The following is a 12,371-nucleotide window of genomic DNA, read 5'->3' as shown; positions in this document are numbered from 1 at the left end:
TTTTTTTTTTTTTTTTTTGTCTTTTTAGGGCTGCACCCATGGCATATCAAGGTTCCCAGGCTAGGGGTCGAATCAGAGCTGTAGCCGATGGCCTACACCACAGCCACAGCAACACCAGATCCAAGCTGCATCTTCGACCTACAAAACAGCTCACAGGAACGTCAGATCACTAACCCACTGAGCAAGGCCAGGGATCGAACCTGCATTCTCATGGATGCTAGTCAGTTTCGTTTCTGCTGAGCCACGATGGGAACTCCCCCGGGAGGAAGCTTTTATAAATTAATTTATGCCAGGCATGAAACCTCAATTTCAGTTCATTCCTTCCCCAAAAGACATTCTTATTTTACTACAGAGCCAACATTTGAGCATTGTAATCTTATTTCATTATGAGTTGCTTAAGGAAGGACTAGTGTTTGATGCACACTTTATAAATTCCTCTGATTTAGAACATGATGTAGCTTGTGCTCTCCTAAGAATTTCAAACTACACAGTCCCAAGAGAAAGAATGCCAGCTTTGCTCTAATATCCCCCCTGCCTAAAACCATGCCCCCATCAGTGGCTCCCTCTATTTATGGCAATAGAGTGAACACACACCTTGGTTTCCCAGGGACAGCCCTCTGATATGTCTGTTTCCCATTATTAATAATGCCCCCTTTCATGTGCAAAAATGTCCCAATTTTGTACAAAGAAATTATATAGTCACCCCAGAGGGTTTTCTTTTCTTTTTTTTTTTTCTTTTTTTCAAAAAAAACACAAATAGATGCTCCACCTACAGAATCAGATTCTTGGGATAGAAGGGAGTTGTATGAGGCATCGGCATTTTTAACAAGCCCCTCAGACGATTCTGATCCATAAACCAGTATTTGGGAACCACGGCCAGAAATCCCTGCCAGACCAATAATCACAATCAAGCCACTTAGTCACCCCTTACTTAGCCTGCGAGGACAATCAGAAGTGCGAGCAGGACCTTAATTCCTCCCAGATCTTGATTTTCCCCACTTACCAATCATTTCCAGGTGTGCCACTAATTTGGACACGTTGGCTTTAGCAAGCTCACTGGTGGTCTTATTCAACACGAGAGAGAGCGAATGAACCTAAGAACACAGGAGGTAAAGCAGGACAAGTCTCACTGGAGGAAAAAGATATCCTTCAGGCAAACAGTATCAAGGAAGATGCTCAAAGTCTCAGGAAACCTGAAGGTAAGGCTTTTACTTTATTGATGCCAGTTTCATTTCAGCTTTCCCACCAGCCAAACCGTAAGAAGAGAATGCAGATCAGAAAAGATCTTGGAGTTCCCGTCGTGGCGCAGTGGTTAACGAATCCGACTAGGAACCATGAGGTTGCGGGTTTGATCCCTGACCTTGCTCAGTGGGTTAAGGATCCGGTGTTGCCGTGAGCTGTGGTGTAGGTCACAGACGTGGCTCAGATCCCACATTGCTGTGGCTCTGGCCTAGGCCAGCGGCTACAGCTCCGATTTGACCCCTAGCCTGGGAAGCTCCATATGCCGCGGGAGTGGCCTAAGAAATGGCAGAAAGAAAGACAGAAAGACAGACAGAAAGAAAGACAGACAGACAGAAAGAAAGAAAGAAAAGATCTCAACTGGACAAGCAAACACCCAGGTTTTGTGGTGTCTTCTCTATGGCTGCCTCATCTATTCTATGAATAGATATGAAATATTCAGTGAAATGTTTGTTACATCATAAAACAATTTTTCTCATTTTTACATTCATCTTTAATACTGCACTATTCTGTAACCACTCATACAGATCCATTTTTATTTTTTTATTTTTTTTGCTTTTTAGGGCATATGGAGATTTCCAGGCTAGGGGTCAAATCAGAGCTACAGCTGCCAGCCTATGCCACAGCGACAGTTGCGTTTTGCAAGATCTGAGCCGCATCTGTGACCTACATCACAGCTCACAGCAACGCCAGGTCCTTAACCCACTGAGTGAGGCCAGGGATCAAACCCACAACCTCATGGTTCCTAGTCGGATTCTTTCCCACTGCGCCAAGACGGGAACTCCTCATACAGATTCATTAAGTAAAATCTGCCCTAAGAAGTTTATCAAAGCAAAACAATAAATACGTTTATCTTTATAAATATTTACTTTCCCTGTTGACCAACTGGGACTTCACTTAAGAACCATAATCGGGAGTTCCCATTGTGGCTCAGCAGTAGCAAACTCAACTAGTACCCATGCGGACACAGGTTCAATCCCTGGCCTTGTTCAGTGGGTTAAGGATCCAGCATTGCCATGAGCTGTGGTGTAGGTTGCAGACACAGCTTGGATCTAGCATTGCTGTGGATGTGTCGCAGGCCGTGAACACTTAAGCCTGAGAACTTCCATCTGTCAAGGGTGCAGCCCTAAATAGACCAAAAAAAAAGAACCAAAATCAAAGATTTTTTTCCCCCAGACAACTATAAATAAGAAGAAAACTATTAAAATCCTTAGGAAGAGTATTCTTTGAAACAAATAAATCCTGTATTGTAAGACTGTCATTTAAACTCCAAAAAAGACTCTGATTATTGAGGCAGGTATCTCCAGGTGTCATCACTGGGGATAATGCACTGGTTGAAGAGAAGGAGAGAAGAGGGGACAGCTCAAACCCCAATTCACACTCTGTTCCCAAGGGGCAGAGACCAGCAATACTCCCCCCTTTATCTTTAATGCCCCCCACAAGTAGGTGCTCAGTAAATGTTTGACGAATGGATGATTAGAAGGAAAAAGAAATGGTCAAAGAAAGAAAATAATAGGAAGAAAGAAAATAATAGGAAGAAAGGAAGGGGAAAGAACATTTGTAGAGAAAGAAAAAAGTAGGGGACTATTACAGATGGAGCAATGACCTTGGGGACCATTCCAGTGCCACAGAGCTTCCCTTGCAGTGGTCTCTGACACAGACGACAGAAGGATCGCAAAGGAATGAGGTTATCACCAAGGAGGAAGTAAAAAACCTCTAGGCACCTAATCACCAAAATAACATATAAAATGGGTCTAAAAATGCTTTGCTTGGAGGAACCCAGCTGTTACCACCTGAGTCTACTCTTAGCATGAACCTGGGGGACACTAAAACTGGGATGCCCGGATGCTGTACACCTCCTGGTATGATGCAGCAGGAAAATCTCTGCCCGCCTATGAGGTGCTCCTCCCAAAAAAGTAGTTGGACCTGAATCTGATCAAGTCTCCAGAGCTAACTTCCATTTCCAAAATCAGAAGATAAAAGAAGCCAAATAGCACCATGAGGAAACAGACAGACAAATCCAGAATGCGGCAGGACCCAGCCAATTTCCCCCAGACAACCGCCTGGGAGGCAAAAGGCCGGGGAGAGGTTTAAGAGACATGGCAGCAAATTAACACATGAGCCTTATTTGGATCCCCATTCAAAAGATTCACACATCATTTTATGTCGTTCTGCTCATTTTGTAGAAAAGGAAACCACTGTTTAGAAGAGCAAAGTATTCCACTGAATTGTAGAGATCAATGAAGAGACAAAGTTTCTTAAATCATTTGTTCCTCTACAACCTACCTATAAAAGAGCATTTCTGAGACAATCAAGGAAATCTGGTTATGGGATGGTGGGTGTAACCTAAAACCAAGGAATTCTTGTTAATTTAGTTAGATGTGACAATGCATTGTGGGTATGTAGGAAAATGCTTTTTTTTTTTTTTTGCTTTTTAGGGCCACGCCCACAGCATATGGAGATTCCCAGGCTAGGGGTCAAATCAGAGCCACAGCTGCCGACCACAGCCACTCACAATCTGAGCCACCTTGTGACCTATATATACCACAGCTCACGGCAACGCCAGATCCTTAACCCACTGAGCAAGGCCAAGGATCGAACCTGCATCATCATGGATCCTAGTCGGGTTTGTTAACCACTGAGCCACAAAGCAAACTCCAAAATGCCATATTTTTTAGAAATAAATACTAAAGTATGTAGAGGTGAACTGACTTCTCTGGAATTTGCTTTAAAATGCTTTCACACACCAAAAAAGGGGGGGTGGGGAGTGGATTAGATGAATGTGATAAAGCTCACCGGTTAGGGATGTGGGAGTTCATTACACTGATATGATGGACATTTTTCACAATGAAAATGTTTTCAAAATTTCTTGTTGTAAAAAAGTATGTTGTTGGTGGGCCTTTATCCAGTCCTGGTTCTCCTGTGAAGCCAGCTCCGTCTATCCACACAAAGCCCCGGGGGACTCCACATCCGACACCAAAGGGTTCCTGAGGCAGCCCAAGAACCCAGGTACAAACACACGACGTCCAAAGGAATGGGGAAACCTCTGCAGTTCCCAGCCATCTCACCGCACCCAGCTGCAGCAGCCACAGGCACTGCAACGGTCCTGAAACCCGTGCTCGCTCAGCTCTCTCTTCCATTTCTGCGGGCATAAAGCCTCCTGCCCGCCAAGGAAATAAGAAGAACGGCCACTGGATAAAACATGATTCTCCTTCCTGACTCCTGGCGAGCAGCAGATGCAAGTCCACGTTCGCTGAGAGCTGTACATCCTCGGCACACACAGGCGGCCCAGAGCTCTAGAGTGGTACCACCTTCAACGGGCCGACGCTCCCCAGAGTAAGAAGCCTGGAATTCAGTTGCTGTCTTTAAAGTGTTTTTTAAACATCTAGGAGTACCGAGGACAAGTTACAAGTGTGGCAATCCTCAGACTAGTAAAAGGAATGACAGGGACCGTTCGTTCACTGAAGGCTTACTTTGTGCCATGCGCTCTGACCTCCATCAGCTCACTGAGCCCTCATGTGCTGTAGGCCCCATTCAAAACCCTCTGGTTATCGATGAACTTGAGGAAGAAAGAGTCAAAATGCCAGGATTCAAATCCAGGCAGCTGACATTTGAAACGTCATTCTTCTTTTTTTGCTTTTTTGCTTTTTAAGGCCACACCCACGGTATTCCCAGGTTACGGGTCAGATGGGAGCTACAGCTGCCAGCCTACGCCACAGCCACAGCAACACAGGATACAAGCCACATCTGTGACCTACACCACAGCTCATGGCAACACCAGATCCCTAACCCACTGAGCAAAGCCAGGGATCGAACTTGCATCCTCATGGGTACTAGTCCTTACCTCTGAGCCACAATGGGAACTCCTGAGACTTCATTCTTAACACCCATACTGCTGCCCTCATAAAAGCCAATAGGGAGTTCCTGTCGTGGCGCAGCAGAAACAAATCCAACTAGGAACCATGAGGTTTCAGGTTCGATCTCTGGCCTTGCTCAGTGGGTTAGGGATCCGGCTTTGAGCTGTGGTGTAGGTCGCAGATGAGGCTAAGATCTGGCATTGCTGTGGCTCTGGTGTAGGCCGGCAGCAACAGGTCCAATTCGACCCCTAGCCTGGGAATCTCCATACGCCGTGGGTGTGGCCCTAAAAGAAAGACAAAAAAATAAAAAAATAAAAATAAAAGCCAGTAGTATTGTGAGTGAGAGGGAGATGATGATAAAAGCCAAGTTTTAAAGTAGCTACTCGAGACTAGACACTTTTCGAGGTGTTTGACACAATTACCTCGTTCAGCGATCTCAATTAGACGATGGAAGATGAGGAAACAGCCTGAGAGAAGCTAAATAATTCCACTGAATTACACAGCCCAAAGGAAAGACAGGAAGTTAATGACACCATGTATTTCCCCTGCCTCCTGATGGGATTAATGCTAAAGCTTTTTCTAAAACAGTATCGTCCACCCTTTTGGAACAGACATCCAGAAAGACGATATACACCCCCTGCCAATAGGATCTATTTTCTAGAGTAAACGCATTTAGGTAAACAAGTCCAAATGCATTCTTAGAACTTACAGGAGCCAAAGGGAACTGATACCTTGAGATCCAGTTTGGTGTTAACGGGATCCTGGAGTTCAGACTCTGTTAAAGTGCTTGTCTCTGACTTCACATTCTGCAGGACGTCCTCGGGTGGTCCCTTCATTGCGTGGTTGTCTGCGGTGGACCCGATTCCAAAAAAGTCTAGTATCACCACCCAGGTCTGCAGTGTGATCAGCACATCCAGGCAGTTAAAATCCACGTCGATGCTCCGGTTAATTCGATTATAACTGGAAGAGAATTCTGGATGTTTCTTATCCACCAAGAATACGTTGATATGGACCAAGGAATCATCAAATTTACTCTTTCCCGCAAATATCTTGGGCTCGTCTACTGTTGGAGAAGGAGGTGGGGTCAAGGGACAGTCCTTGTCTTGGACCTCCTTTTGCTTCTTCCGGGAGGCCGAGGTGGGTCTCTGGTACAGCTGGAAGACGTTAGGCGCCTCTTCCATGTGGGAAGGGAGAGACCGCGGCATATCCGGATACTCCACGTTGGACACGGAAGGACAAGACTGAGAGAGATACTCCTTCTGCGCTAAACTAGACGGCTTTGGGGCGCCCCGAGACATCATCAGGTTCTTATACTTGGAGTCCGGATTCTTCTCCAGTAAGTCTTCCATCAGCAGAGAGCGCAGGGCAATCTGAATGGACAGAGTCTGAGGATGGTCTTTACTGAATTCCACCTCAAAATCCTGAAACTTTAAGCTCACAAGACCCTGGGACCCCAAAGTCAGATCTCCGCTGAGCTGCACCTGAAGCTCGGATATACAGAAGTTGGCTTGGATCTGGGTAAAGGATCTGACTTCCCTCACGGACAAAGACTTCTGAGAAGAGGTGGAGAGGCTGGCGTGGCTGAACAATCCATTCTCCTTCCTTTCAATGGAAGGCTCGCCACAGGAGCTGAGGGAAGGCAGAGGAGAATTCGGGCAAGGCGAGGAGGCAACGCTGACCGGAAACTTATTCAGATCTTCACTGTACACGAGGTTGTCCAGCGTTTGCAAAACCTGCTCGTACACGTGCTTCGCCAGCACCACCTGTGCGCAAAGAGAAAGACTGAGTTCTTCCGCCACCGTTCGCCGCGGCACTCACGCACGCCACCCACGGAGGTTTCTACGGCTTTGGCCCCGAGAGGCTAGAAACTAGTTGAGAGCAAGGACTATCTCTTTTGCTTCTTTTCTGTCCTTACCCCTCTCTGACCCATGACTAACTCAAGGCCCTCCCCGGGCACCTCACGAAATTATCTACGCACAGTGAATGTCCAATTAGTGCTATTAATTGTAGGCCTGAATCAGCAAAAGCACTCTTTCTGGTTTTAACCCCGCAAACACAATTACAGAAATTGAAGGGAACACTGCTAGACGTCTAACGTAGTTATACTTTAGAACTGAGAAATAAGACTCACGGTTGTAAAACTTGCTGATCACCACCAATGAGTATAACGATCCATGCTTAGTACAGCTGAACAAACATAGAGGACTTTTTAATGATAATAATGATGATCCATGATGACTTATGTTACTCCCTTACTTTGTTTTTAATTAGAACTTCTTATTAAAAATACTTTCAGGAGTTCCCCGGTGGCACAGAGGGTTAAGGACCTGGCCTTGTCACTGCTGTGGCTCAGTTCACGGCTGTGGTTCAAGTTCGATCTCTGGCTCCAGAACTGGCACGTGCCGTGGGAAGAGCCAAAAAAAATTTTTTTCAGGAAGTTTTTTATTTACTTAAGGACAATTATTTTAACAGAGGAATGCCAAACAGATACAGAAAAGATAAACTGGAAAGTGATCATTTTGTAACCCCTAAATAAATATGAATCCCACCACAATTACCAGTGGATAAGCCCTTCTAGGAATGACTGACAGGGAGTTTTACGATGGAGGGATCCGCAATCTTGCCCCCTGAAGGCAATCAACAATTTCAGCATCACTGATGGAGTCAATCAGACATTCTCTGCCTCCTAATATAAGACAATATAAAGTACCCTGCACCACTTTTCTTTTCGTCTTTTGTCTTTTTACAGCTGCACCCGCAGCATGTGGAGGTTCCCAGGCTGGGGTCGAATTGGAGCTGTAGCTGCCGGCCTACGCCACAGCCGCAGCCACGCCAGATCCAAGTCACGTCTGTGATGTTTTATTTATTTTTTTTTTTCACTGCACCACGTTTGAAGTGTCCTGGCCAAAAAAAAAAAAAAAAAAAAAGCCTGAATCCAGGTAAACCTGCAGAGTTACGTTACGGTGCACAGGAAATGGGGGGCTGGCGGGGGGGACAAGTTCAGTGACACCACAAACTAACAGCCAAATCCAGAATGTGGGACATCCCACAGGGCAACTGATCTGGTTTTCCCAATAAAATAATGAGAATGGAGGGGTGAGGGGTGGGAGAGAAACTAAATGAATAGAGACCGCAAGATGTATCACCCCAAATGCCATGGGAAAACCTTGTTTTGGATCATGACTCAAATTCCAACAAATGATTCAGACATTTCAAAAATGTCTCTGAAATCTAAAATGGAGGAAAATTCAGATGATACCAAGGAATCTTCATTGATTTTGTAAGGCATGATAATACGATATAATGGTACTATATAAACTATAAGTTGTTTTTTTTCAGCGATGCCTGCCTGCAGGCTGCAGAAGTTCCCAGACCAGGGAACCAACCCAAACCCCTGCAGTGACCAGAGCCACAGCAGTGATAACATCAGATCCTTAACGCACTATGCCACCAGGGAACTCCTTATAGTTATTTTTTTAATGCACATAGTTTGTAGTGATACATTCCAAAACATAGGGTTAAAAATGAGATGAGGTCTGGGATTTGCCTTAAAATATTTCCCCAAAGGGGGTGAAAAAAGATGGACAAGACAAATGTGGCAAAGTCTTGAATCTCAGAGATGGGACCATGAGTTTATTAGACTATTCTACTTTGGTCTATTTTTTTAATTTTTCAAAATAAAATACTGTAATTATTTAAATTACTAAATTAAGATTTACATAATAATTTAAAGAATGACTGTCAACAATTTTTTAAGATTTTCAGCAAAAAATGGTACTTACTGTGGTAAGTTAAGTCAATGGTAACCATAAAAATAGGAAGTCAATATGACCCAACAGAATTCACATTATGCGCTAGGTGAAAAAATTCATCTGAAGTAACCACCACTGACAAGGCAAAAGCTTAAAAGCCCAAAAGGAAGAGATGCGGGGAAAATTCTCTCACCCAGAGACCCACGTCCAGGAAGCACTGAAGTTAAAAGGTACACATGTCATGAGCAGCAGAGCAGCCGCCAGACTAGTGACCATCAGTGCCCAAGGCCAGGGTCCACCGTCCTAAGATCCTGCCTGTCTTTGCTGTTTTACAATGTTATGCTTTTCGCTCTCATCCCTGTGAAAGTAGGAAAAATGATACTTTTGAAGGAGAAAGGATGACAGATATATACACACATACACCACACACACACACACACACACACACACACCCTCCCCCCCCCCCCGAACCAGTTCATTTCAACGAGGGCAAGACTAATTCTGCCTTGAAAGGATCTGTCAACAGCTCAGATAATCAGATTGTTTTATCAGCTGGGCCAGATATCTCAAAGGTGTGACAAGAATTATATCCTCCTGGGAAAGAAAGGCTCTGACTTTTTAAACAATAACTTTCCTCGCTTCCGAATGGCAATGGAATCAAGGATTTCCCCTCTTCCTCTGCAGAACTCAGCCCCCTCCACAGGAAGAAGAACAGTGATAGAAGGCTACGGTAAAAGGATTCCATGTTTATTGGAACAAGTTATCGACATTAATACACACGGATGACCTCTCTGAATTTATATATTTTTCCTTCCAACATTTTATATATATAACATGTAACAAAATGTGTTTATAGAACATAAACGTAAAACAATTACATGACTTCAACTGTCCTGATTAAACATCATTAAGGTGTTTACCTGAACTGGATTGACAAATTTTCCTTCGATCTTCATGATGCTAGAAGTTCCCAGGTCATCTGGACTAAGGGAGAAAGTCAATTCAGATTCTCTCTCTATAGGGATCTTCTCCAATTTAAACTGAATGGTCGTGTTGTTCAGGATGTGAAAAGCTGGTGTAAGAGAGGAAATGACAGACTGGAAACACTCATACTTATTGCGTTCTTGCTGATAAAGTGGAGGCTGCATAAAACAAAGCCCAGGAGTTGCTCTTCGACCAGGAGGGCGGGTTAGCCTGGCACCTGGGGCCTATGACTGAGGACAAACTGCGATAACTATTCCCAAAACAAAAACTCAGAGCAAGCAGAGGTGCAAAATAAACTTATACACAAAAAGAAACACTATTTTCATGACATGCTCCATTTGGTGGCTTTAAAATATGGTGCAGTTGGAGTTCCTGTCATGGCTCAGTAGAATGAAACGAATCTGACTAGGATCCATGAGGATGCAGGTTTGATCCCTGGCCTCCCTCAGTGGGTTAAGGATCTGGCGTTGCCATGAGCCATGGTGTAGGTCTCAGATGAGGCTCTGATCCCGTGTTGCCGTGGCTGTGGTGCAGGCCAGCAGCTACAACTCCAATTTGACCTCTAGCCTGGGAACCTCCATATGCCATGGGTTCAGCCCTATAGAGACAAAAGACAAAAACAAACAAACAAACAGTGTGGTGAACATTAACCCAGGTCAGGATCCACATTAAGCTTCTCTTAGCCTCCCAAGCTGGCATTTTTCCAAACCAAATTGTTCATCTACACCCAGCTTTCAGATATAGATTGATCCCTTTTATTGGGCCTAAACCAGAATCAAGGACAATACAAAATTCTAAGTGAATGACTTTTTTTTGAATGGCTGCAGCCACAGCATATGGAAGTTCCTGGGCTAGGGATTGAATCTGAGCTGAAGCTGCAAGCTACATCACAGCTACAGCAATGCCATATCCTTTAACCCACTGCACTGGGCTGGGGATCGAACCCATGCCCCTACAGCTACCGGAGCCACTGTAGATGGATTCTTAACCCACTGCACCACAGCAGGAGCTCCTAAGTGAACAACTTTTATCCCAAACGGAGAAAACAATCTCTTGGCAAACATGTAAATGACTCAGTGAATTAACATCTGAGAACCACAGGGGAAGTACTCAAAGGCATTAATTTACCCACCAATCAATAACGTCATCTAGTGCTTACCCGATTTCTGCAGATGCCAAGACTAATAGACTGAACTGTTTGGTTTTAGCAGATCGGTTCAAGAGCACAGGAGTTCCCGTCATGGCTCAGTGGTAACAAACCCAACTAGTATCCATGAGAACGAGTGTGATTCCTGGCCTTGCTCAGCGGGTTAAGGATCCAACACTGCTGTGAGCTATGGTGTAGGATGCAGATGTGGCTCGGATCCAGCATTGCTGTAGCTGTCGTGTAGGCCAATGGCTACAGCTCTGATTCAGCCCCTAGCCTGGGAACCACCATATGCCACAGGTACGGCCCTAAAAAGACAAAAAAAAAAAAAAAAAAAAAAAAAAAAAAACCCCACAAATACAGGGATTTTATTCCTAGAACCCTGGACCAAACCATTGCAGAAAACAGGAGAATACTCAAAGGAGAACATAACATCCAGAGACTTAATTTCACATTCTATTTCTGTCAACCTCTCCAGGTATCTTAGGTTACAATATTCAATCAGGGAGTCCCCATTGTGGCTCAGCAGAAACGAATCCGACTAATAGCCACGAGGTCAAGGGCTCAGTGGGTTAAAGGATCCAGCGCTGCTGTGAGTTGTGATGTGGGCCACAGATACAGCTCAGATCCTGCATCGCTGTGGCTGTGGCATAGGCCAGCAGCTATAGCTCCGATTCAACCCCTAGCCTGGGAACTTCCAAGTGCTGCAAGTGTGGCCCTAAAAAAAAAAAAAAAAAAATCACTTAGGAAAGAGCAACAGCTTAGGAATGAAAAAATCAAATGTATTTGACCGAGGAGTTCCTGTCGTGGCTCAGTGGTTAACGAATCCGACTAGGAACCATGAGGTGGTGGGTTTGATCCCTGGCCTTGGGTTAAGGATCCGGCGTTGCCGTGAGCTCTGGTGTAGGTCGCAGACGTGGCTCGGATCTGGCGTTGCTGTGGCTGTGGTGTAGGCTGGCGGCTAAAGCTTTGATTCAACCCCCAGCCTGGGAACCTCCATACGCCGAGGGAGCAGCCCAAGAAATGGCAACAAGACCAAAAAAATAAATAAATAAAAATGTATTTGACCGAATTAAATACTCTAACAGAATTGACTCACTGAAGCATCTCTGTAAATGAGCACTCACCCAAGGGGGCCACTTAAAAAAAATTTTTTTAGGAATTTCCTTGTGGTGCAGCAGTCACGGACCTGGCATGGTCACTGCAGCAGCTCAGGTCACTGCTGTGACAAAGGTTCTGTCTCTGGCCTGGGGACTTCCACATGCCATGGGCACGGCCAAAAAAACTTCTTACTTTGCCAAATATGCTATTCAATGGAAAAAGCTGAAAACATACCAACCTAATATCAAATATCCTACTGAAATTCTATTTCGATTTCTTAAATATTAACTG

The 12,371-nt window shown here is 44.7% G+C and overlaps 1 protein-coding gene across 13 annotated transcripts in view; it reads right to left on the bottom strand.

Annotated features, from left to right (window-relative positions):
- The window catches only part of VPS13D (vacuolar protein sorting 13 homolog D), a 257,392-nt gene that overhangs the window by 209,769 nt on the left and 35,252 nt on the right, over positions 1-12,371 (bottom strand). For all 13 annotated transcript variants that reach the window (XR_002344909.1, XR_002344910.1, XR_002344911.1 and 10 more), the window contains 3 exons: positions 9,769-9,920; positions 5,828-6,859; positions 1,004-1,094 (listed from right to left, as the gene is read on the bottom strand). Coding sequence is in view for 7 of the 13 variants with exons in the window: in XM_021095374.1 (XP_020951033.1) it covers positions 1,004-1,094; positions 5,828-6,859; positions 9,769-9,920 (1,275 nt within the window). In the remaining 6 variants the exon portion in view is untranslated. The remainder of the gene's footprint in view (positions 1-1,003; positions 1,095-5,827; positions 6,860-9,768; positions 9,921-12,371) is intronic.

This window comes from Sus scrofa, chromosome 6 (genome assembly GCF_000003025.6).
Source record: "Sus scrofa isolate TJ Tabasco breed Duroc chromosome 6, Sscrofa11.1, whole genome shotgun sequence".
Lineage (NCBI taxonomy): Eukaryota > Metazoa > Chordata > Mammalia > Artiodactyla > Suidae > Sus > Sus scrofa.
The sequence above is the reverse complement of the archived record's forward strand: the minus strand, read 5'-3'. Positions and strand labels throughout refer to the sequence as shown.